This window comes from Salvelinus alpinus, chromosome 23 (assembly GCF_045679555.1).
Source record: "Salvelinus alpinus chromosome 23, SLU_Salpinus.1, whole genome shotgun sequence".
Taxonomy (NCBI): Eukaryota; Metazoa; Chordata; class Actinopteri; order Salmoniformes; family Salmonidae; genus Salvelinus; species Salvelinus alpinus.
The window spans coordinates 41,806,929-41,834,574 of record NC_092108.1 but is presented as its reverse complement, the minus strand read 5'-3'; the positions used below and the strand labels follow the sequence as shown (position 1 = coordinate 41,834,574).

At 42.3% G+C, this 27,646-nt stretch overlaps 1 protein-coding gene across 4 annotated transcripts in view; it reads left to right on the top strand.

Annotated features, from left to right (window-relative positions):
- Positions 1-417: 417 nt before the first annotated feature.
- The window catches only part of LOC139551035 (phosphatidylinositol 3-kinase regulatory subunit beta-like), a 48,435-nt gene continuing 21,206 nt past the window's right edge, over positions 418-27,646 (top strand). The window contains exons 1-2 of one of the 4 annotated variants that reach the window (XM_071362381.1): positions 418-538; positions 8,796-9,546. In XM_071362381.1, the coding sequence (XP_071218482.1) occupies positions 9,240-9,546 (307 nt within the window). In that variant the 5' untranslated portion in view covers positions 418-538; positions 8,796-9,239. Of the gene's footprint in view, positions 539-787; positions 1,073-6,861; positions 7,319-8,795; positions 9,547-27,646 lie in introns of those variants that run through there. The other 3 variants (XM_071362379.1, XM_071362380.1, XM_071362382.1) reach the window with 3 other exon arrangements.

Here is a 27,646-nt window from a genome sequence, read left to right as displayed (position 1 = left end):
GCTATGAACGCTAAGAAGCCAACCTCACTGAAGCAAACTTTATACAAGTATCACTCGTTGACCTATCCCTCAGTGTTCTCAGGATCCCTCACCCATCCTCCTCTACTTTCTTCACTGCCTCAGCTTCTGCATTACTACTCCTCCTCCTCAGCTTCTGCACTACTCTGGCCACCTCACCCTGCCTCTCTCGCACTGGACACTTCCGATCCCCAACAACATGGACAATCCATGTACCAAGGCTTAAAAAATAACCTGTCTCCTCCCCTTCATCTACACTGATTGAAGTGGAATTAACAGGTGACATCAATAAGGGATCATAGCTTTCACCTGGTCCGTCTGTCATTGAAATAGGTGTTCCTAATGTTTTGTACACTCAGTGTATTTTACAATTATTATAAAACACAGTTGTGAACAGGCATGATCAGGCCGTACTGTCAAGATGCATTTTTTGGATAACTGAAATGCTTCAATTCAGGAGAGGTGAACTATTTGGGACTCCTTAAAAAACGCCCCTTAGATACAAGTGACTTTGTACCAGGTAAGGAGAGCATTTTTACAAATCCTAACCCTTTTCCTAACATTGACCTAATTCTCCTAACCTGCTACTTTAATTATCCCAATCTGCTGCGCAAATTCTCCTAACCCGCTACGAAAAAAGCTGCGCAAATTCTCCTAACCCGCTACGAAAAAATCGTAGTCTGTATCGAAGGGGCGTGATTTTAGGGAATCTCGAAATATGTATAATGAGCATATGCGTCCTGTCCTGCAGGGATTCGTGCTTTTCCGACTGGGTTCGTTTATTTTCGGCTGTTCATATTAGTTCCCACGCATTCTCTTTTTTTATGCGCGGTGCTGTGCTGGAAATGGCTGTGTAGGGAGCTGAGAGTTATGTGCGGCAAAAGAAAGAAAGGGAGAAAGAAAGAAAGCGGATCAGGAGTGAACAAGGCAGGTGGAAGACTTTAAAGCATTGAGGGAAAGAAACGGTGAAAGATAAGGAAATTAGCTGTCTACATTTCGACGTGTTGAACAGTTAAAGTGCCGCAACAGCGAGATTTGGAAGAAATATCTGCGGGTGAGTTTTTCCAAGTTCTTGCACATTTCCAGTGCTGGCCACTGAACAGGAAAATGGTGGAAGAGCTTGAAGTGCACTACGCACACAACGCAGTACGAACTTGCACATGTCTATAAACTTGTCAAAGAACACTGCAACAAGTCGTTTTCTGTACTTTTATAGCACGCTAAATGTTAAAATAATAGCCTATATTGACATCTAGTGTGCCTCTATTGACATCTCTATTGGCATCTAGTGTGCCTCTATTGACATCTCAGTCTAGCAAGACGAGCTACTGTAACCATATTTTCCAGAGTTTTCATATGGTGCGTGAATGTTGCATTATTTTGTTGGCTACATTTTTTTATGCAGTATCGAAACATGGCTACAGCTGCGAATTTCTCGAACACGACAGCTATCTCTGGAAGCTGAAATGTTTCTTGTGCTAGTTTTACTTGCAACGTTGTTGCGAGAAAAATATCTACTGTAACTGACAGCACCCTATATTTTGGACCGTTCTAATATTTGTTAATCCACATAGTTGGTGTGTTTTTGTTATTTTAAAGTGTAGTTTGTTTTGCACATTTGTGTTGTTTTAGGTCTCTATGCAAAATCATCTCACCAGATTTCTCTTGGATTGAGTCCAAAACTTGCAGAATCACCCATGTCTGTGGCAACAATGCCTATTCAGTTTTGGAAAAATGTCTGTCAAATTTTACATTAAAGTGACCGTATTACTGTATAATTGATAGTTGCTAAAATACAGTGTAATGTAAGTTTTGTATTAACTCATTGCTACACTGTACTTGGGGCAAGGTAAAGGTTACTACTAGGGTTACTTATGTACAGTGTAACAATGGGTAACTATTACACTTACAAATAAGAAATAAATAACTAGCCTACATATAACGACATATTTTGAATAGTTCCAGTTAGGACATCCTCTAACGTCTGTATCTCGTTTTTAAAGAAATTATAGCTACCCCTTGAGGTGTTATGGCAGCCCGTGTTTATTCAGTTTAATGGAGCTACTTACACTCATTATTGAAAAGTCGTTGAAGCCCCAAGTCGCTTTTTCATTTTGACTGGAAAAACTGGTCAAAACAATCGTCAACTTCCTCCATTACAGCAAGTTGATGGCATTCCAGTTATGTAAATATTTTCCCCCTTTTTTTGTTTTACATTATATATGTGCCCTGATAGGGGCAAGCCTTTTCTCAACCAGGGTATTAAAAAAGCATTCAAAATGCTGCTGCTCATGCCAATTTTGCATTTTACCTACAAACAGTTACAGATCTGGGTTAGGTAAGCTGATCCCTGATGTGCACCTAAGAGCAACTGTCTCTTAGCAAGCACCACTGCTCTATGTAGGCCTACCTTAAAATGTGCAGATCTTTTGTTGCTGCAATTAGCTATAGAGGTCTTGTTTTCTGCAATCGTCTTATGCAACATATAGGCCTAGTGCTGTTCCGTATGTTGCTACAATATAACCTGGATTAGATTTAAAATATGCTTATGAGATATTACTAGGCTATATCATGTTGTAGACTGTTGACATTCACAACTAGCATATGGTGTCTACCAGCGGACAGATGGCCACAAGGTGAATGTATGTCAATTCTAGTTTAGGCCTACATACTAGCTGCATTTTGGGGCTCAGATGTGCATTTAAATATTAGTTGCAGCATTGTCTGACATTTTAAAATACTTACACTGAAATGGCTGTCTCCAGAAATGATCATTTTCACTCAAAGAATTGGGTCAATGTCCATTATGAAAAGCAATGATAAACAAACAGAACTTGTCTCCTGCACTGATAGTTGGTTCAGGCTTTGATGTGTAATTTTTAGGAAAGTATTACTGCAGTTTTTCTGTGTCATTGTCATCCCCATGCAAAGATGAATGTGTCTGACTGTATTGCAGTATTAGTGCATTTCCATCTACACGTTAGGACCACCAGCTCTTTCCATGACAGACTGACCAGGTGGAAGCTATGATCCCCTATTGATGTCACCTGTTAAATTCTCTTCAATCTGTGTAGATAAAGGGGAGGAGATGGGTTAAAGAAGGATTTTTAAGTCTCGAGACAATTGAGCCATGGATTGTGTATGTGTGCCATTCAGACGGTGAATGGGCAAGACAAAAACATCTAAGTGCCTTTGAATGGGGTATGGTAGTACGTGCCAGGAGGTTTGAGTGTGTCAAGAACTGCAACGCTGCTGGGTTTTTCACTCAACTGTTTCCCGTGTGTATCAGACATCCAGCCAACTTGACAAAAACTGTGGGAAGCATTGGCGTCAACATGGGCCAGCGTCCCTGTGGAACGCTTTCGACACCTTGTAGAGTCCACGCCCCGACAAATTTGAGGCTGTTCTGAGGGCAAAAAGGGGTGCAAGTCAATATTAGGAAGTGTTCCTAATGTTTTGTACACTGTATGAAATGAATGGTCACACTCCAGAAATTAAAACATCACACCACTGAGATGTGTATTTTTCTTTTATGAAATATGAAGCATGTTCATGTTAAGTAGGCCCATTTGTAATTTCCTCTTGGCTGTATTGTTTTACAGTAAAAACACATTGAGGGAATGAATACAAAGCTACAAAGAGATTTTGCTTTATGAAATGTAATTATAAAATATTATGCAAGATGTTGCACCCATTTGTGACTGATGTTTATGTCAATAACATCTTTAATACATCATAGCTTAATATTATGTCATGGCCCTGTGAGAGATAAGGGTATTCACCCCCAGTAATGGTCCTGTACAGCAATCTGAGTGGGGACTGGGAGGTAGCATTGAGGTTAAGCTGAGTACTAACGGGAGCTGTAAACAGCCAGCTGGAGCCAAAGCAACCCGTATTTGATCAGTTCAGGACCACTTTACATATGGGATGGGCACGATTATTAGAATATCCGAACAGATGTTAGTATTCAATTATTGAGAGAGAAATGAAAGGCCTATTTTAACAGTGAAAAAAGGCCTTTTTCTAAATTGAATTAAAATATCCATGTGACATTGTTACATAGGACACTTTTTACCTTTTGAATATATTTTTTCTGACGTGCGCCTCATAAAACCTGTTAGCCTTTACACGTGTACCTTGTTTTTGTTGGCCAACCAAAGCGGCACTACAGTCAAACCGGTTCCATGTGCAGCAGTAAAGTGAGAGTTCACTAATGCAAAATGGAATTAAAAGTTAGATAAATGAAAAGGAGTAGGCTATTACGTGCAACCAACTAAACTAACGTAGCAGGCACAAAAACGCCTGAGCGGGATGCCCCACATTCTGGTCATGAAGAGAGGAAATAATTGTCAGGAGGTTCTATTCTGCACTGTTCAACCAATCAAGTATATTTGGAGGAGGAGTTAAGATGGAGTGTCGCCTTGTTTATATTCCGGATGGAAACCATTTCAGAGCAAGCTAGCACGTGCTGTAGCTAGCTGCTAGCCAGATATTAGGTAGCGACAAGAGTTGTCACCAACAAAATTGGTATGTGGTGTCTGTCGACTTTGTCAAGAACTTAATCTGGAAGAAAGACTGGCACTAGCTATAGGCATCTGCTTTATGTTTCACCGGGGACTGTAAACAGCGATGCGCACGACCAAAAGCGGAGGTCATGTCACAGGCTCTCTTCCTTTTCCCCTAAAAAGGAAGAGCGCCACTGAAGGTAGGCTGTTGTTTAATCTGAATGGTGCTGGGAGATGTCCCTACCCCATTTGAAATTGACATTTGAATTTGTTAAGCTAAGGGTTAAAGCTACAATATGTAACTTTTTGGACAAGCTGACCAAATTGACAAATCTATAACTCACATTTCTTTCTCATTCAAAGTCTAAGCGGTAGATCTGTTCTATGTGTGCTATTTCTATGCTTCCCGTTCTTAAATTTAGTTTTTGTGTCTTACTTTTGGTTTTGTACACCAGTTGAAAATCCAATATTTTTGGTTATGGAAAATATATTATACAGCGGTTTAGATAGTTCAATGATTCTCTACGCAGTGACTGCTTGCATTGTCACAAACTGAAATTAGGTGTACTATTCGAATTTTAGCAATCAGGAAATGGCAAAGCGATTTCAGCATATTGCATCTTTAAGGTTCGGTTTAGGTTATCCCAGATAGAGCTGACCATCCTCGATTAGCTAGATATAGCTGGCTAGCTTAGATAGCTAGCTTCTCTAGGCTACTCCAGTCAAGACAAGGCACTGTTATATGGGATGATAAATGACATTGTGGCTGCTACTAGTTAACTAGTCTTTACTGTAGCAAAGTTGACTTGGCTACTGCGCATCTTTCCTTCCTGTCCACTCCCCTTGCATATCCCAATTCCGCTCACCCGATGCAGCAATAGTGGCATCCGCCGCAGTGCACAGGTTAAAAACGTAAGTAAAAATATATATATTACAAATATACATTTACAAGCAAATAAATCAACAACAAAAAACTGATATTCGAATAGTTCAGTTATTTCAAACGCCCATCCATACTTTACGGTGGTATTATGTTTTACTATTTTCTTATTTTGGGAAAAAAAAGCTGTTTCAAAATTGCTCAGAAGTAGCAATGAATATGTACCAAAATATATTGGCTTGCAGCTCCTCTGATGCTCCAGAGCTTTTGTTTCATTTAAGCCAGTAGTTTTGAAAGTAGTGCCCAAGCCAAAATGGGTCCCCGAAAATTGTACACATCCATTTCGTATGATATGTAACATCCTGCAAACATTTTGCAATTCTTATTAGTGTTGCACGGCATACCGAAACTTCAGTACTTTTTCGATACTAGAACATGAAAAACAGTTCAGTACTAGAATAAAAAAGTGTCAAATGTGTATCATGCCATCTACTGATTTGAGAGAGGATCAAGTCTGTCTGTCAGCGTAGCCGATGTCCCCTTATAGCGTGAGAGCACTGTGCCTGCTCCTCTTACCCATTGCTAGCTTTAGCCTGCAGTGAGGAACCGTTGAACTCATTGGCAGTGTGGGCTGCATCACCACTCATGCTGCTCAGAAGTTAACACACTTGAATAATGCAACACGGCATGTAGCAATGTTGAAACTGCTAATTACTGTTCGCAAAACAATGTCCAGTGCAGACTAGAGCACTACAATGCAAGACCGGTAGCTTTCAGCTTTGTAGGCCAACTTTCCTTGCTAGCTTACAGCTGACGCCAGCATCAATTCACGACCCTAGTACCTTGTTTGTGATAATATGCTAACATAATGCAACATTTTGCTGATTTTATAAAGCTGATTGCATTCAAAAATGTCCAATGTAATGATATTGAACTCAAAATATCTGTCCGGCTCAAGTGCCATTCTGTGACATTCTGGATTTTGGGAATGAAGCCCTTTATCTACTTCCCCAGAATAACCTGTCTGTTAATTTTGATGGTCCTTTCCTGCTAATGGTAAAATATAGCTTAAATTATATTGCAGCACCAGACAATAATTTTCTGTATAATAAAAATGTTTCATTAATATATATATATATATATATATATATATATATATATATATATATATATATATATATGATCATACTACATAGATTTTCATCAAATAGCAGAGTCAGTCTTTGAGGATGTGTAAAAAAAGGTGGAGTTGTTTGGGTCAGGAGCTTGATCACTGCCTAGATACATTTTCTAATATTAGAACATTTCCTTGATTTGCCTGAGCTTCTCTGGTGACTCCGGAGCACATGGCCAAACAGCAGCCAATGAGAGGCCAGGTTTAGTTTCCCTCTCTCTAGCAACAGTGAGTTTATTGCCTTTTTATTCATTAATTATTTTCTGTGGTCTCCCTCAGCCGGTTGTGCTCTCCTGATAGCAAAGTGTGTCATCTCTTGACTGAATAAAAGTGAGGGGGGAAAAGGGATGGATCCAGTGACGACCAGCCTGCCAGCTGCTGCCTTGAAATGTGGGCTGCACTCCATGTGTAGGATTGTAACAGAGCTGATTCTCCATTCAACTGGTATTAGTTGCAGCACTTTTTGTTGTTGCTGTGGAATAAAATGCTGAAGTGGACCACCACGGAGTGCGGGATGATTGCAGTTGTCTTCTGCAAGATTGTGAATATAAACAAACAAAATGGCAGAGGAATGGAATTTTTTGGCAGGGGGGAGACGCAAGGGGAGGGGGATTGCCGGCTGTGGTTGTGTATGCCAGTGCCACTTGTCTACCCTGGCAACTCTTCTTTTTTTTGACACCGAGGATGTCAGACAGAGAGCCTTGGTGAGTCTCTCCAGTTTCTGAGTAGTGTTGCCCAACGGTACGTCCTGTAATCATGATAACTATTTAACGTTTTATAGCAGTGATATGAGGACAGACTATTACGAGAATGTTTGCTTGCTTTTCAAATGGGGAGTTTGTCTGAGGGTTGAAGTGCGCATACCCCCGGCTATGAAGAGAGAGGTGTACAGTTTGAATTTCTCCTGTTATTTAGATTTTAGCAGCAACCTATCATATCCACTCAAAACATACTGTAATGCTCTAAACCGGGCTTCACAAAGAGTCGTTTATTTGGACGTTTTCGAGAGATGCCCCAAAAACTCTGGGGGCTGCCGAGCTCTTATTTCCTGAGTCACAAGCCCAACCCCTCCATTACAACCCCTCTGTCTTTTGATTTTCTTTTTGTCATCAATTCATCCAGCGGGAAAAAGGAGATTTAATCTCGCCTTACTTTGTGGGACCAAACACTAGACTGAAAGCCTAATGTCTCTCTGAGGCACAGTTGCCGTTTTTGACTTGGTCGCTTTTAAAAAATATTTTTGCTTCACTATTTCTGAAGCTACAGTACGCAAAAACAAAGGTAATTTACTATTTGTCTTTGACTGTGGATACAGTCGTCTAGGTCTTCATGTTTTAAAATAGGATTTTCCTACTGTGGCTCTGAATTAACTGACAAAATGTAAGATTTTGACACTTAACTAGTCTTGAATAATTTATTAGGCCTAGGTGAGATCTGAAAAACCATGATGTAATGATGGGTCTACATAGCCATTGAGGACCTTATTTACCATATTGACTGAAATGAAGCAAGTATGAATGAATGCATGGGAAAGATGTGATTCTGCAATGGATTATATCAGATTATAAGAGCAAGGCGCATTTTGCATCGAAAGGTTTTTCTTTCAATCTTGTTGCATTGAAGGGTTTTGGCACGATTAGGCAACTTTTCGAGAAGGCTGACAATATTTCTTAAGCAGCAGAACAGTCTTAAGTGGGTCATAATAGCCCATTTTCCCATAATTAAAAACGGTCGCAAGTGAAACTGCATTCTTAGATTTTTATGCTTTAAAACTGTCACATTTCCTGATTTCTAACATTTGCTATTTCACACGTATTTATCCGTATAATCCTCTTCAGAGCATCACCGATTTTAATTGAGAGAACTGCGGTATAGTGATGTGACTTATTTCAAAGTAGCTGTTTCAAATTGAGATTTGAAAATGTGATGCAATCTGATTTGGGGAGTCTGTGGATAGTTATGACGCAGTAGCATCATCCGATCCTTCCATCCCAAACAGGATTGCACAAACGCGTTGCACTGCGTTTTCATGCTTTGTGCTTTGCGGCGGTGACACAGGGATGCTTTGCTTATTGTAGGCTACTGCGTATCTGTAGAATACATACTTTAGGATAATGTCTTAAATTTAACGTATGTATTATTTTTTGCATTATCTATGTATTTTCCCCTAGAAGCCCACTTTTTTTTTGTATTTTTTCCCCCCCTCTGTGCACTGCAGGTTGTTACTGTCCAGAACGTGAGGAGCCTGAGAAAATCAACGACTGTCCAACTTTGCCTCCACCCCCACAGACGAGAGGTTGACTGAAGAGACCAACACTGGGCCTCAGTTAGGTTTCGAGCTGTCTAGCTCGTTTTTGCTGCTTGAAGGAGCATGTTGCCAACGCTGTCCCTCTGCTCCATCATTTGGTTAAACCGGGGTATCAAGCTGAGGAAAGTGCTCCACTGCGCCAACACTGGCCAGCTCTAAGGCAGGAGCACCCTACCTACCTTGCTGTATAGACTCGGCCATTTCAGCAATGCTTCTAAGCTTCAGTTGATAGTTCTTTGGCCCTAAACGACCACTACTCCACGCAAAATCATCATCGTTTCCTGGTTGCCGTAGCATTGGGCCGATTTTTCGCATCCTCTCTGCGTCTTCGGCAGCTTTTATCGGTTTCTTAAAATGGCGGTCGATGGTTTCCAGTATCGTGCCCTCTACATCTACACCAAGGACTTGGAGGAGGACATTGACCTGCAGCCCGGGGACATTCTGACCGTCAGCAAGGCCTCCCTGGACTTCAAGGAGTGGGATGAGGAGCGTCCCGAGCTCCTGGGCTGGCTGCTGGGCTTCAACGAACGCACTAAGCAGAGGGGGGACTTCCCGGGGACATATGTCCAGTTTGTGGGCCCCGTGAGGATGGCACCGCCGCCCAGTCAGCCTCGCTCCCAAAGACCCCTCCCAGCAGCCCCGGGGCCTGAGCCACAACAAGGTAAAGCCTGAAGCTAACATATTTCACTATGGATTTCAATATTCTGTTTTATTGATTGATCGTTTCTTCAGAAATATGTCACCAGCATTTTAGTTTTTATTAATATTTTCTGTCATAAAAAAATATTTTTGAGATGTTGATTGATTCTCCAATGAAATTGCCCTTCAACGTCAAGGGGAGTTGTGCATTCCTCTCGAAATTGTTTCAAAAAACACTGCTGGAGATTGGTAAAGGAACATAAATGATTTATAAATGATTTATAACATAAATCAAAGCCCATATTTGTTAGAAAATGTTAATATTTGCTACTAATGATATTTGTCTGGAAGGAAGTGCTGGTTTGCCCTGCTCTTAGCTTATTGTTTTGGGAGTTGTCGAAAGCTTTCACGTTTTACTCTGACCGCACACTGACCCTTCTAATCTACCCTAAAGGGCTGTCATAGGCCTTTCCCTCATTCCAAACACAACTAACAAATTCTCATTTGAACCTAATCCAGTTACGGACCTGACTCTCTTGGTCAAGTTTTCTTCAGACTATCTTGTATATTTTGCCTTGACCCTCCATTCAACTCTCCTGCGAAGGATAGGATTGAGTTGCAGTCAACCGTGTTGTGACCCAGAGCCCATTACTGACTTTATTTGGATAGTATGATGAAGATGTTCAATAACAGTCAACATTTTTCAACTAACTATATCCACCGACCCTAGCTCTATGGTGTGACGCAAACTTTTTATATACCCATTACACTGATTTGACTAAACTCCCTATACACATATGAGAGGTTATTAAGTAATTTAGGAACTGAGTTTGCATTTCTAATGGCCTGCTCCTGAGTAGAGGAATGTTCTAGTTTAATTTATTATGAATAAGCCAAATTGTCAGGGAACATAATATCACATTGTTTCACCAAGCGATAAACTCTCCGGCCATTTAATCTCTGAACTACTATATTACTGCATAAATATATGGATGATTTAATATAAATTCATGAAGTATTTTTACTGAGGTGCTGGCCAACTCAAATATACCCTTGGCTTTGGCCCTTCCTCAGCAAGGCCAACTTATGCATTTACTGGTTCTTCTCCACTCCTAGTTTTCTCTCTCACTCACTCCCTCGCATTCATTCTTTATTAGGAATGCCAGCAGTTCATCGGGCCAAAATGAATAAAAAAATTATATCTGGCCACTTATGTGATTTGTGTCTGGATGAAAATACACATTCCTTCTCTGTCAAAAGTAATATTCCCCAAAGCTCCCTTCTGCCCTTTAGTGAAAGATACGCTTAGCACCATCTCCCAACACGTAATGAACTTTGAATTGCCTGTAGTTTTGCCGATTAGGTTTTCATCACTTAGGCTGTACAGTGACTCATTGTAATTCATGTTCACTCATTTGGTAAGCATGCCAGTGCAGGCCTATTTAGCCCGAGTACAGGCCTGCTGCAAACTCTTCTGTCTTGCATGACATTTTAACTGGAATTCTGCAAGTGTTTATTATGCTACCTGGAAAGAAACATGATGAATGTTTTACCTGGAAAGAAGCAATGGTAGAGCTTAGGGGTAAGCTAGAGTGAACGTTAGTGAGGGGTCGGGGGGGTATAATTTTGGACGATATTATATTGATACTTTGACTCCAAGTATCGATTTGTTATATATACAGTACCAGTCAAAAGTTTGGACACCGACTCATTCAAGGGTTTTTCTTTATTTTGACTATGTTCTACATTGTAGAAAAATAGTGAAGGCATCAAAACTATGAAATAACACATAAGGAGTCATTTAGTAACCAAAAAAGTGTTAAACAAATCAAAATATATTTGAGATTGTTCAAAGTAGCCATCCTTTGCCTTGATGACAGCTTTGCACACTTGGCATTCTCTCAACCAGCTTCATCTGGAATGCTTTTCCAACAGTCTTGAAGGATTTCCCACATATGCTGAGCACTTGTTGGCTGCTTTTCCTTCACTCTGCAGTCCAACTCATCCCAAACCATCTCAATTGGGTTGAGGCCGGGTGATTGTGGAGGCCAGGTCATCTGATGCAAAACTCCATCACTCCTTCTTGGTCAAATAGCCCTTACACAGCCTGGAGGTGTGTTGGGTCATTGTCCTGTTGAAAAACAAATGATAGTCCCACTAAGCTCAAACCAGATGGGATGGCGTACCACAATATTCTGCAGCGATAGCCATGCTGGTTAAGTGTGCCTTGAATTGTAAATACATCAGACAGTGTCACCAGCAAAGCACCATCACACCTCCTCCATGCTTCACGGTGGGAACCACACATGCGGAGATCATCCGTTCACCTACTTTGTCACAAAGACATGGCGTTGTAGCCAAAAACCTCAAATTTGGACATCAGACCAGAGGACAGATTTCCACCAGTCTAATGTCCATTGCTCGTGTTTCTTGGCCCAAGCAAGTCTCTTTTTCGTATTGGTGTCCTTTAGTAGTGGTATCTTTGCAGCAATTTGACCACAAAGGCCTGATCCACGCAGTCTCCTCTGAACAGTTGATGTTGAGATGTGTCTGTTACTTGAACTGTGAAGCATTTATTTGGGCTGCAATTTCTGAGGCTGGTAAATCTAATGAACTTATCCTCTGCAACAGAGGTAACTCTGGGTCTTCCTTTCCTGTGGCGGTCCTCATGAGAGCCAGTTTCATCATGGTGCTTGATGGTTTTTGCGACTGCACTTGAAGAAACCTTCAAAGATCTGGAAATTTGCCTATGCCCACCCATGGCTGTGCCCCTGCCCAGTCATGTGAAATCCATAGATTAGGGCCTAATTTCTTTATTTCAATTGACTGATTTCCTTATATGAACTGTAACTCAGTAAAATTGTTGTTTTATATTTTTGTTCAGTGTATACAGTACATACATAAAAGTAATAATTTTTTTATTCAAAATTGGGGGTCAGAATTGTCACTTTCTCAAATGTTTTATGAGATTGGAGAACACATATTTAAGAGGGATCAATTCAAACCACAGGTTTTCAATGAGTTTCAAGTTCGGAGACTGCGATCACTGTATCAACATGTTAGATTTGTGGTCAATTTAACCATTTCTTTGTGGATTTTGACGTGTGCTTGGGGTCATTGTCTTGCTGAAAGGTCCACTTGCAGCCAAGTTTCAGCCTCCTGGCAACCAGGCTTTCTGGCCAAGATGTCCTGGTACTTGGTAAAGTACGCTTAACGGCATTGTCACTTGGATTGAAACTGGTGCTATGGTCAGATGACATGAAAATAGAGCTCTAATGCCATTGGTGTGTTTGGTGTTGGAAAAAAATGGAGGCTTATGCAGAAAAGTACCTCATGGATCTTTTGTTATGGGGCTATTTTGATTCCACTGGTCCCCGGGGCCTTGTTAAAGCCAACGGCATCATGATCTTTACCAAGTACCTGGACATTTTAGCCAGAAACCTGGTTGCTTCTGCCAGGAGTATGAAACTTGGCTGCAAGTATTGGAAACAGGGGTGGGAATAATACACAAATATTTTGTATTACTTGTTAAACAAAATATAAACTCAGCAAAAAAGAAACGTCCTCTCACTGTCAAGTGCGTTTATTTTCAGCAAACTTAACGTGTAAATATTTGTATGAACATTAGATTCAACAACTGAGACATAAACTGAACAAGTTCCACAGACATGTGACTAACAGAAATTGAATAATGTGTCCCTGAACAAAGGGGGAGGAGGGGGGGGTCAAAAGTAACAGTCAGTATCTGGTGTGGCCACCAGCTGCATTAAGTACTGCAGTGCATCTCCTCCTCATGGACTACACCAGATTTGCCAGTTCTTGCTGTGAGATGTTACCCCACTCTTCCACCAAGGCACCTGCAAGTTCCTGGACATTTTTGGGGGGAATGGCCCTCGCCCTCACCCTCCAATCCAACAGGTCCCAGACGTGCTCAATGGGATTGAGATCCGGGCTCTTTGCTGGCCATGGCAGAACACTGACATTCCTGTCTTGCAGGAAATCACGCACAGAACGAGCAGTACGGCTGGTGGCATTGCAATGCTGTAGGGTCATGAGGGAGAAGGATGTCTTCCCTGTAACGCACAGCATTCAGATTGCCTGCAATGACAACAAGCTCAGTCCGATGATGCTGTGATACACCACCCCAGACCATGACGGACCCTCCACCTCCAAGTCGATCCCACTCCAGAGTACAGGCCTCGGTGTAACGCTCATTCCTTCGACGATAAACGCAAATCCGACCATCGCCCCAGGTGAGACAAAACCGCGACTCGTCAGTGAAGAGAACTTTTTGCCAGTCCTGTCTGGTCCAGCGACGGTGGGTTTGTGCCCATAGGCGACGTTGTTGCCGGTGATGTCTGGTGAGGACCTGCCTTACAACAGACCTACAGGCCCTCAGTCCAGCCTCTCTCAGCCTATTGCAGACAGTCTGAGCACTGATGGAGGGATTGTGCGTTCCTGGTGTAACTGGGGCAGTTGTTGCCATCCTGTACCTGTCCTGCAGATGTGATGTTCAGATGTACCGATCCTGTGCGGGTGATGTTACATGTGGTCTGTCACTGCGAGGATGATCAGCTGTCCATCCTGTCTCCCTGTAGCGCTGTCTTAGGCGTGTCACAGTATGGACATTGCAATTTATTGCCCTGGCCACATCTGCAGTCCTCATGCCTCCTTGCAGCATGCCTAAGGCACGTTCACGCAGATGAGCAGGGACCCTGGGCATCTTTCTTTTGGTGTTTTTCAGAGTCAGTAGAAGGGCCTCTTTAGTGTCCTAAGTTTTCATAACTGTGACCTTAATTGCCTACCGTCTGTAAGCTGTTAGTGTCTTAACGACCGTTCCACAGGTGCATGTTCATTAATTATTTATGGTTCATTGAACAAGCATGGGAAACAGTGTTTAAACCCTTTATAATGAAGATCTGTGAAGTTATTTGGATTTTTACAAATTATCTTTGAAAGACAGGGGCCTGAAAAGGGGATGTTTCTTTTTTTGCTGAGTTTATAATTCTCTGAGCAATTGTATAATTTAATTTGCCCTTTTTTTCATAGAATATAGCTTAGTGTTTGTATTTTATACTGTCTTTTTTGCTCATCTTTATCAAGGGAGTCAATCATTTTGGATACTTTTTGTTGTTGCGTTAGCTAGGGCTAGTCAGCCGTTCTTGTGCCATAAATCCGGTGGTTTTTTTAATCCTAAAGCTTGTTCTTCATCTTTTTCTAAATGCTGAGCTAACATGTTTTCAGCACTTTTATTTCCATGACTGATCAAAACTCATTTTCTCATGCTCTCTCGTCTCTCTGCAGCAGACCTGTCCTGCCCTACCAAGCAAAAAGGCAGTAACTTCTCATTTGGTTGAAAAAGAGTTAATGTCATTTTTGTTACATTAAATACATGCTTAATTATGTGGACAAGTATCCTGCCTCTATTGTGCTTTGAAGAAAATGGGGGTCATGTTAGAAGTAACTGCATAAATTTACTGCGAAACCATGGTAAATAAAATAAACAATTCTCAGTTCCACGCTATGAGCAGTTACTGCCTTTTTGCTTGGCAGGGCAGTATAGTGAGCCATATGTTTGGAACATCAAATTGCAATGAAATCGCAGTATCACATTGAATATAGAATCGTGGGAATCACAATACATAAGTATACCGATTTTAATATTGCACTGTGAGATCCCTGGCACTTCCCAGTACTTGTAAACGTATAGGACAGACTGGGTTGTCAGGAGAGGTCCTCAGAGTTGATGATCGGTGAGAGAAACCAGTTGGGCAGCAGAGATCTCTCTGATTTGGGGAGACATGCCAAAAGCTCTGCCAACAGAGACAGTGGAGCCAGAGGAGAGGGAGTAGGGCTTGGCACAGCACCAACAATGCATTGTAGATTAGGAATGGGTAGGTCCACATTTGACAGATATAATCTTTATCTTCCTCAAGAAATGGAGGCCCTAGTTTGTTGTGTGAATAGATAGCCTACTCGTTGTGTATACTTTTTTCCCTCATATGTACAGTGCCTTCAGAAAGTATTCATACCCCTTGACTTCCCACATGTTTACAAATTTAATTAAAAGTGAAAAGCTGAAATGTCTTGTGTCAATAAGTATTAAACACTTTTCTTATGGCCATAATAAAATGTGCTTAAAACAAGTCATAGGTTACATTGACTCACTGTGTGCAATAGTGTTTAAAATCATTTTTAAATGACTATCCCGTGTATTTGGGGAGTTTCTTCCATTCTTTTCTGCAGACCATCTCAAGCTCTGTCAGGTTGAATGGGGAGCGTCGCTGCACAGCTATTTTCAAGTCTCTCCAGAGATGTTCAAGTCCAGGCTCCGGCTGGGCCACTCAAGGAGATTCAGAGACTTGTCCCGAAGCCACTCCTGCATTGTCTTGGCTATGTGCTTAGGGTTGTTATCCTGTTGGAAGGTGAACCTTCGCCCCAGTCTGAGGTCCTGAGCGCTCTGGAGCAGGTTTGAATTAAGGATCTCTTAGTACTTTGCTCTGTTCATCTTTCCCTCAATCCTTACTAGTCTCCCAGTCCCTGCCGCTGAAAAACATCCCCCACAGCATGATGCTGCCACCATGCTTCGTCGTAGGGATGGTGCCATGTTTCCTCCAGACATGACGCTTGGCATTCAGGCCAAATCTCAATCTTGGTTTCATCAGACCAGAGAATCTTGTTTCTCATAGTCAGTCTTTTAAGTGCCCTTTGGCAAACTCCAAGCGGGCTGTCATGTGCCTTTTACTGAGTGGCTTCCGTCTGGCCACTCTACCATAAAGGCCTGATTGGTGGAGTGCTGCAGAGACAGTTGTCTTTCTGGAAGGTTCTCCCATCTCCGCAGAGGAACTCTGGAGCTCTCTGTGACCGTCGGGTTCTTGGTCACTTCCCTGACCAAGGCCCTTTTCCCCTGATTTCTCAGTTTGGCCTGGCATTACTAGGAAGAGTCTTGGTGGTCCCAAACTTCTTCCATTTAAGAATGATTTTTTGGGGTTAACAATTCTGTCTCAGAGCACTACTGACAATTCCTTTGACCTCCTGGCTTGGTTTTTGCTCTGACATGCACTGCCAACTGTGGGACCTTCTATAGACAGGTGTGTTATTTTCCAAATCATGTCCAATCAATTGAACTTACCACAGGTGGACTCCAATGAAGTTGTAGAAACATCTCAATGATGTTCAATGGAAACAGGGTGCACCTGAGCTCATTTTCGGGTCTCATAGCAAATGGTCTGAATAGTTATGTAAATAAGGTATTTCTGTTTTATTTTTAATACATTTGCAAGCATTTCTAAAAACCTGTTTTTCACTTTGTCATTATGGGGTGTTGTGTGTAGATTGAGGTGGAAAGTGTTTTATTTAATCCATTTTAGAATAAGGCTGTAATGTAACACAATTTGGAAAAAGAGAAGGGGTCTGAATACTTCCTGAATGCACTGTTAAAAACTCCATCTTTAGACAAATCCACCTTTTAGCAGGACAATAACCTAAAACACATGCCTATACATGGAGTTGCTTATCAAGATGACGTTGAATGTTCTTGAGTGGCCTAGTTACAGTTTTGACTTAAATCGTCTTGAAAATCTATAGCAAGACTTAAATGGCTGTCTAGAAATGATCAACAACCAATTTGACAGAGCTTGTAGAATTGTAAAAATAATAATGTGCAAATATTGTACAATCCAGGTGTGGAAAGCTCTTATCGATTTACCCAGAAAGACTCACAGCTGAAATCACAGCCAAAGGTGATTCTAACATGTATTGCCTCAGTGGTGTGAATACTTACATAAATAGATATTCTGTATTTAATTTTCAATAAATTTGCAAACATTTCTAAAAACATATTTTCACTTTCTGATTATGGGGTATTTTGTGTAGATGGGTGAGAATCAATTTTGAGTTCAGGCTGTAACACAAAAACATGTGGAATAAGTCAAGGGTTATGTATACTTTTTTGAAGGCACTGTATTTTTATTTTTTTTAGATAGAGATTCAGCATTTAGCCTTGATTTAATGTTTAGTTGCATTGTTAAAAAAACAGAACCTTTATCTAATGGGCTTATTTTGTATGAGCTGAATTCTTCATGCATTTGAAGATGACTTGGTTTTGTATTCGTATTCTAGAATGCACAGTCTAGGCATATGTTACGAGTACACTCTAGTTTCTTCCTCACCTTTCACAGGGAAACGTAACTTTGAATAAAATGGCCAATTGAAAGAATCCCTTGAATCAATGCGTTTCAAATTCGCTCAACTTTGGTCCTGGCTGTTTTAAGAGACAAGTATGCCTAGGCCTTTCCTTTGCAGATAGTTTTTACAGATACTTCCATTCACATAAATGTGTGTTATTTGCCAGAGAAACACAGGCACTTTGGGAATTACATCAGATTTGAAATCAAATCAGGCTGAAGGCCCCACTGTTGTCCTTTTGACATTTTAAAATTAAGCGTTTCTCGTGTTGCAAAAATAATTCTGCGAACGAGGAGGGTTTTCTCCTCCCTCTCCCTGGCCTCACTTTTACTGCCTGCTGAAGTGAACCATGGCGTGGCATTTTTGCAAACTCCTCCTCCTCATCTCCCTGGTTCACATACACGTCTGATACTGTCTCCAGGCAGCTATAAACTATCCACCCGCCCCAGTTCTCAGAAAGGAGAGGCCTTTCTCTACTCTGCTCCATTCTCCTTACCAGGAACCCGCTTTCAAATAACCCAACGAAGGGAAGGGGATGCTATGCCAATCCAGTCCTAGGCAGCAGATGTAGGGACCAGCTGGAACTGTACTCGCTTTTATTTGCAGGCTTTATATTGCTTTGTGAATATACACTGAACAAAATATAAATGCAACGTAAAGTGTTGGTGACATGTTTGATGAGCTGAAATAAAAGATCCCCGAAATGTTCCTTCCACACAAAAAGCTTATTTCGCTCAAATGTTTTCCACAAATTTGTTTACATTCCTGTGAGTCGGCGTTTCTCTTTTGCCAAGATAATCCATCCACCTGATAGATGTGGCATATGAAGAAGTTGACTAACAGCATGATCATTACACAGGTGCACCTTGTCCTGGAGACTATAAAAGGCCACTCAAAATTGTGCCGTTTTCTTTTTTTTTACAAAATGGCCACAGATGTCTCAAGTTGAGGGAGCGTGCAATTGGCATGCTGATTGCAGTAATGTCCACCAGAGCTGTTGCCAGAATTGAATGTTCATTTCTCTACCATAAGCCTCCTCCGTTGTTTTAGAGACTTTGACAGTACGTCCAACTGGCCTCACAACCACCTGGATTGTGCAACATTTGCCCAGTATTCTTTTCAAAATTATTCAAGCTCTGTCAATGGTTGTTGCTAGACAACCATTTTCAGGTCTTGACATATAGTTTTTACTTAAATCCGCTTGAAAGTTCTGTCACTCGGGAACATTCACTGTCTTCTTGGTAAGCAACTCCAGTGTATATTTGGCGTTTTAGGTTATTGTCCTGGTGAATTTGTCTCCCAGTGTCTGTTTGAAAGCAGACCTGAACCAGGTTTTCCTCTAGTATTCTTTTCTATGCTTAGCTCTAATCCATTTATTTTTATCAAAAAAAACTTGTTCAGGGGCAGAACGAGAGATTTTTACCTTGTCAGTTCGGGGATTCGATCCAGCAACCGTTTGGTTACTAGTCCAACGCTCTAACCACTAGGCTACCTGCCGCCAGCACTGCATGTTGGTGTTCTAGCTAGGTAATAAAAGTCAAATATTTTAACTGGGGAAGTCTGTTAAGAATAAATTCTTATTTACAATGACGGCCTACCCCGGCCAAACCCGGACGACACTGGGCCAATTGTGCGCCGCCCTATGGGACTCCCAATCACGGCCGGATGTGATTCAGCCTTGATTTGAACCAGGGACTGTAGTGACGCCTCTTGCACCAAGAAGCAGTGCCTTAGACCTCTGCGCCACTTGGGAGCCCAATGGGTTGCCGTCACTCCTGGTGTACAGACTAAGTTCTGTTCCAACGACAGTGACCCCCCCCAAAAAAAGAAGATAATTTGTATAGTAAACTGAAAGATTCAATACTGCTCTGGCCAAGAGAATGGGGGAATAGGCCAAGGTAATACATTGCTGTCACAATGACAGCGGTTCATACCAGGCAAATTTCATGGCTCCACCTATATAGTGTTCTATCTAGAGCAGGGATGGGGGCCACAAAAAACAGAACTCATCATGAGGGGCCATGGTGATCAATGGGCCCCACCCTGGTCTGCTAGACTAATATAGCAATTCAAAAATGTTTAGCTGACATGGGCTTATTGAGTGACTACTGATGCAGATTTAATAATGATATCCACATTTCTAAATTGCACCTTGTGTATTCATTATTCTAACTCTCAACAGTAAGTTGAGACTGCGACTGAGTTCCAAAAAAATAAATAGAAAAAAAATAAAAAATAGATATATTTCTCAAAGGTTTAACCTGACTAATGCAATCGTAAAGCTGGAATCCTTATCGATGAAACGGCCAAGTCCGTTTTGGCATAATATAACAACAAAGAAGTTACTGCAAACAAGCACACACGATTAGAGCACAATATGTACTGCAATTGTTTTATCATGCTGCACGACAGCCGTCAGATAAGCACCAGAAAAACGAACGCTGTTGGGGCGGCCAGTGGTATCGTTTCCCCCTACTACGTATTTCATCTTTTTAAGAATTGAATCTCCATTTCTCTGCATGAAATATCCTCGGCTGAATGGCTCTAAAGCCCTCATGAGTAAAGAGAGACACAGAAAGGGAGGGAGGGAATGAATGTGGGAGAACTAGCCATGTCTTACATAACCAGACTGATGGAGGGGATAGCTCAAATATTTTTTTGCTTCAAATAGCAAGGCCTTATCCAATCTGCAGTGCCACTGCTGCTTTCCACAAACCTCTGTGAGAAGATGGTAAGCAAATGCAACATTTTTACGCTTGATAATCTCGCAATTAAGTGAACATGGCTGAATGTCAAGACGATTTTTATTCGGTTTAGAAGTCTAGAAATAGGCGCTAGCCGGAGAGGCTCGGTTGGTGAGCTTGTGAGCAGATCTTTTAAAGTTCTACACAGCCTACCGATTCCAGCGTGAATAAAGCTGTTTATAAAGCCACCCCCCCAATGGCTGCTTCACCGGGCATGTTGACTTGCAGGCCTGCCTGCCAGCACGCAGGCCTGCCTGCCAGCACGCAGACTGCCAAGATAGTTCTAATTGCGTAATGATGAGTTGGTGCTGTCACCAAAAAACTCAAAGCTGACTCCAGGGCCACAGCTATTTTTCAAAAAGAAGATTTAAAAAATATATATATATTTGCACGAAAACCCAAGCAACTCCAAGCGTGAGGGAGAGATGGAAGAGGTATCGTTCTGGAGGAGTATATGGTGATTCCTCACGAAACTAGACCAAAAACATGAAATGTAATCCATAGAAGGTCATTTGGAAGAAAGTGTATACAGTGCCTTCAGATAGTATTCACACCCCTTGACTTTATCCACATTTTGTTGTTACAAAGTGGGATTCAAATGGATTTCATTTTCATTTTCTGTCAACGGTCCTAACAAAATACCATTTTAATCTCAGTGGAAGAATTTTTTTTTTTTTAAACACTAAACCAAAATATAAACACAACATAAAGTGTTGGTCCTATGTTTCATGAGCTGAAATGGGAAAGAATTTGTGCACATATGTTTACATCCCTGTTAGTGAGCATTTTTCCTTTGCCAAGATAATCCATCCACCTGACAGGTGTGGCATATCAAGAAGCTGATTTAACAGCATGATCATTACACAGGTGCACCTTGTGCTGGGAACAATAAAAGGCCAGATGTGCAGTTCTGTCAGACAACACAATGCCACAGATGTCTCAAGTTTTTTGAGGGTGCATGCAATTGCCATGCTAATTGCAGGAATGTCCACCAGAGCTGTTTCCAGAGAATTGAATGTTCATTTCTCTACCATAAGCTGCCTCCAATGTCGTTTTAGAGAATTTGGCAGTACATCCAACCGGCCTCACAACCGCAGACAATTTCAATTAACTGATTTTACTTATATGAACTGTAACTCAGCAAAATCTTTGAAATTGTTGCGTTTTTATATTTTTGGTGTGTGTGTGTGTGTGTTGAATGAATACATACAAACACCTTGGCTGTGTTCGAATACCCATACTAACATACTGTGTACTACATAATGAGTGTACAGTATATACTGCATATTATTAGTTAATTTTAGTGTACTGTAAACGAACGGTATCCTTTCAGTTGAGCATACTAACGCTACGCCTGTCTACCGGAAGTTGATGCTGTTGCTATACAACCTCTCGCTAGCTTGTTAGCATAACAAATGACTAGCTAGACATTTTACCACTCTAGCACTCCAGATTGAATTTACAAACATACCCAGAGTCTGTGCTCTGGATGTTTTGTAAATTGAGAACGTTGTCAGATTGTCCATTTTGTAAATTCTGAGCGTTTCCCTCTCGGAGCGTTCAGAGCGCACACTGGATACTCTGGCTGAGGAGTAGGGTTGATCTGAGCTTTTTGACCATCACAACGGCAGTCAAGCACACAAGCTAACTGGATAGCTACTTCCAGACACAAATGAGAGAACACCTCACTCGGACCATTTTACTCACACTAGCAGAGCTGGTTAGGCTGTTCTAATGTTATCCAGAGCATTGGTGACTAAAAAGGTGGGTTTTTGTCTCCCCAATTTCATGGTATTCAATTGGTAGTTACAGTCCAGTCCCATCACTGCAACTCCCGTACGGACTCGGGAGAGGCTAAGGTCGAGAGCCAGCCGCACCAATGTGTCGGAGGAAACACTGTGCACCTGGCAACCGTGTCAGCGTGCATTGCGCCCGGCCCGCCACAGGAGTTGCTAGTGCGCGATGGGACAAGAACATCCCTCCTGGCCAAACCTTCCTCTAACCCGGATGACGCTGGACCAATTGTGCGCCTCCCCATGGGTCTCCCGGTCGCAGCCGGCTGCGACAGAGCCTGGACTCGAACCAGGATCTTTAGTGGCACAGCTAGATGCAGTGCCTTAAACCACTGCGCCGCTCGGGAGGCCTTGTAACAATTAATTATGCTTTTTGGCCGACGTTTACTGACACCGGCCATATTCAACAGGTGTTGAGTGTTCGTAAATTCATCAGTTATTCTGCGCTCTGGCACACTCAGACGCGAGTGCTCTGAAATCGGAGTAGATAGCTAAGAGCGAATTTATGTTCATTGAGAACGCACAACGACTATAGCACTTAGCTAAGAATGACGTGAATAATCAAGTCAAAGGTTGGGTAGTCAGTTAGATGGCATATAGTTAATATACTGGTAAGTTTGATGTATTAGTAGCCAACTAACATTAGGTAGCTAGCTAACATACCGGTACCTACTGCTGTAATGATATGCGGTTTGTAAGGATAGCATAGCCAACAAATTGTCAGCCAACATAACGTGTAACTTATTTGAAAAGTCATTACTTTATTACATTGCTGAACATTTTCTTAACATTTGTCATAATTAGTTAAAGCAATGAATTTGTATCCGCTCTCGTCAGACTTCGGCTGCATATTTTCTTCAAATTGCATTATGGGCCCTAACTTTAATTTAGGCGAATGTAGTACGACATCCGGGAACTTTTGGCATACGAACTCTATCCATACTATGACCATTAAGCATACTACATACCAAATTTACATCACAAATAGTATGGTTAGTGCGGTTAGGATGAGTATTCGAACACAGCTCTGGATTGTACAATATTTGCCCATTTTTAATTCGTTTCAAAATTCTTCAACCGCTGTCAAGTTGGTTGATGACCATTGCTAGACAGCCATTTTCAAGTTTTGCCAAAGATTTAAGCCAAAACTGTAACTAGGTCACTTAGGAACATTCAACGGCGTCTTGGTAAGCAACTCCAGTGTATATTTGACCTTGTGTTTTAGGTTATTGTCCTGCTGAAAGGTGAATTTGTCTCCCAGTGTCTGTTGGAAAGCAGACTGAACCAGCTTTTCCTCTAGGATTTTGCCTAGCTCTATGCCATTTATTTTTTATCTGAAGGGCCTTGATACACTGGCAATTTGGGGGGGGGGCAATATTACTGGCAGTGGGATGTTGCCAGCAACGGGATGAGACACTGGTGCAGTCATCAGTGTTGTCAACTGAAATGGAATCTTGGATGATCTACAATTTTATTTCTGCCAATCGGAGCATAGTCGACAGTAAATTCAGTTGGCAGAGACAGTGAAGATGGATGCTGAAACCCTTTGTGCTTGTTTCAGCTTTCATTTTGCTAAGGTAAATATTATTACTAGTATTACTTCTACTTACATTATCTCTACCAATTCATTATCCATGTGATGGATACGATGTTAAAATCATTTATACATGTTTCCTAGCAAAGACAAGAAAGGGAATGTTGCGGAAAAATAGAGGACATGGACCAGGTGGTTGTTGCTACAGTGACAGGGGAGGTGCTGCTGAGAGAACTGGATGAAGAGGACTCTCCCGCCTATAGAAGCTGGTTGAGGATGGACAAGGATGCCTTCAATTTCCTGTTGAGGATGGTGGAGCCACAGACCAGAGGTAGAGATACACAACTCTGCAAGACTATTCCTGCAGGGGAGCGCCTAACAGTAACACTGAGATACCTGGCCACTGGGTTTACTTTCTCCGCTTTAGAATACACCTTCCGTGTGAGTCAACAGTGTTTTAAATGGTTATTTAGACATGCAACGCCCTGTATGAGATCTTCAGGCAAGAATACATGAAAGTGCTGATGACAGTGGAGGAGTGGGAGGCCATTCCAAGGAAGTTTGGGGAAAGCTGGAACTACCCACAGTGTCTTGGTGCCCTAAACGGCAAACGCATCACCATACCACCTAATGCTGGTTCCCATTTATTATAATTACAAAGGGACCCAACTCCGTTGTGCCTATGGCACTAGCAGATGCCGATCTGCGGTTCATTTATATAGATGTTGGTACCGATGGCAGGGTTGGCGATGGAGGTGTCTGAGCCAGGTGCGGCCTGATCAGCACACTGGAGGAAAATACAGTGCACATGCCACCTCCAAGAAGTCTGTCAGTAAGAGAGGTCCCCGTGTCCTGTGTTGTGGTGGAAGATGAGGCATTTGGCCTGAAGCCCTACATCATGCAGCCTTTATCCTCAGACACAGCTGGATGAGGAAAAGGAGATCTACAACTACCGCCTCTCCAGAGTGAGGAGGTGTGTGGAGAATGTCTTTGGAATTCTGGCAAACCGGTTTAGGGTCTTCAGGTAGCCGGTCAAAGTGGTGACCATCACCAATGCAGCGTGTGCGCTGCACAACTTCCTCAGGTCTCTAACCCTTACCCGCCATGTGTGCACATTCCATGGCCTCTGCTGCACGCTCTTCCGGTTTGGCTCGCTTCCTGCTGGGTTGACTTGGAGGGTTGAAAGGGTTGCCAGGGAAAGTTTGGCACCAAGGTTGTCAGTACTCACACTGGTTTCTATAGAGTCCCGTAGAAACACGAGCTGACTGTAATATTTCCATTTGGAATTGTACACATCTGCTCCTGATCCAGATCACTTGGCACAGACCATCTTGTGCTTGCAGTTCTTTCAGCTCTTCTACTGCAAACGCAAAGAATGTATTACCATGCGAGCTGTATATATGTGTTGGTTATAATACAACCAATACACTATACATGGGAATTGAAATTCATTTTGTTGTATGAATTGAATTAACTAGATACTCTGCATCAGTATACATAACCCACTTCTTAGATCAGGAAAGTGGGAGCCCACAATTGATATCCCATGACTAATTAGGAACTATCATCACATTCCGGTTACATACCTGAGAAGGGCACCTCTGTGCTCAGCCTGTGCAGGCATTTGAGCCACTTGTTTTTGTTGTCCTCATCTCGACTTGTAGGCATCTCGAGGATTCCAGAGATGGGGGTTCCCTGTTGGAAAAAAGTGCAGGGTGTGAGCAATGAAAGAATGGATAACAAACAGGCAAAGCTTTGTTCGCCTATTTACGTTTGTTAGCTAGCTAGTATAACAAATTGCTGCTGGTGCTGCAAGCCATCAAAGCTGCAGAATTATCTACAGTGTGTAGCTAACTTCACCGGCTAGCTCGATACGTAGTCAGCTAGGTAGCCAACTGTGGTTACTATACAGCTAATAGTACAGCTAATATTAGCTGACTATAGTCTAATAACATAGGGAAAGGCACCAATTATACAGCGCACTGAAGATTGTTTCAGAACCGTGGACAGCGACCATATCCAACGTGGGAGAGTGCATTTGTTAGTATTTGATATATTAGTGTTGTACCACTTTGTACATCATAACGATATACAATTTCAGTATCGCATGTTTTAGCGTGATGGACTGTGCAATCCCAGTGACAGGTGTCTTGTGCACCATTAATTATTATAATTTATTTTGTTTTGAGACTAATCGACTACAGAAACTTTGGTTGACCAAACAGCCTATCAACCAAACAATTGACCAGTCAAGGGTGGTCAGCCCTAATAAAAACATATATATATATATATATATATACACTGCTCAAAAAAATAAAGGGAACACTAAAATAACACATCCTAGATCTGAATGAATGAAATATTCTTATTAAATACTTTTTTCTTTACATAGTTGAATGTGCTGACAACAAAATCACACAAATTTGAATTCCATTGATAATTTTTATCAACCCATGGAGGTCTGGATTTGGAGTCACACTCAAAATGAAAGTGGAAAACCACACTACAGGCTGATCCAACTTTGATGTAATGTCCTTAAAACAAGTCAAAATGAGGCTCAGTAGTGTGTGTGGCCTCCACGTGCCTGTATGACCTCCCTACAACGCCTGGGCATGCTCCTGATGAGGTGGCGGATGGTCTCCTGAGGGATCTCCTCCCAGACCTGGACTAAAGCATCCGCCAACTCCTGGACAGTCTGTGGTGCAACGTGGCATTGGTGGATGGAGCGAGACATGATGTCCCAGATGTGCTCAATTGGATTCAGGTCTGGGGAACGGGCGGTCCATAGCATCAATGCCTTCCTCTTGCAGGAACTGCTGACACACTCCAGCCACATGAGGTCTAGCATTGTCTTGCATTAGGAGGAACCCAGGGCCAACCGCACCAGCATATGGTCTCACAAGGGGTCTGAGGATCTCATCTTGGTACCTAATGGCAGTCAGGCTACCTCTGGCGAGCACATGGAGGGCTGTGCGGCCCCCAAAGAAATGCCACCCCACACCATGACTGACCCACCGCCAAACCGGTCATGCTGGAGGATGTTGCAGGCAGCAGAACGTTCTCCACGGCGTCTCCAGACTCTGTCACGTCTGTCACATGTGCTCAGTGTGAACCTGCTTTCATCTGTGAAGAGCACAGGGCGCCAGTGGCGAATTTGCCAATCTTGGTGTTCTCTGGCAAATGCCAAACGTCCTGCACGCTGTTGGGCTGTAAGCACAACCCCCACCTGTGGACGTCGGGCCCTCACACCACCCTCATGGAGTCTGTTTCTGACCGTTTGAGCAGACACATGCACATTTGTGGCCTGCTGGTGGTCATTTTGCAGGGCTCTGGCAGTGCTCCTCCTGCTCAAAGGCGGAGGTAGCGGTCCTGCTGCTGGGTTGTTGCCCTCCTACGGCCTCCTCCACGTCTCCTGATGTACTGGCCTGTCTCCTGGTAGCGCCTCCATGCTCTGGACACTACGCTGACAGACACAGCGAACCTTCTTGCCACAGCTCGCATTGATGTGCCATCCTGAATGAGCTGCACTACCTGAGCCACTTGTGTGGGTTGTAGACTCCGTCTCATGCTACCACTAGAGTGAAAGCACCGCCAGCATTCAAAAGTGACCAAAACATCAGCCAGGAAGCATAGGAACTGAGAAGTGGTCTGTGGTCACCACCTGCAGAACCACTCCTTTATTGGGGGTGTCTTGCTAATTGCCTATAATTTCCACCTTTTGTCTATTCCATTTGCACAACAGCATGTGAAATTTATTGTCAATCAGTGTTGCTTCCTAAGTGGACAGTTTGATTTCACAGAAGTGTGATTGACTTGGAGTTACATTGTGTTTAAGTGTTCCCTTTATTTTTTTGAGCAGTGTAT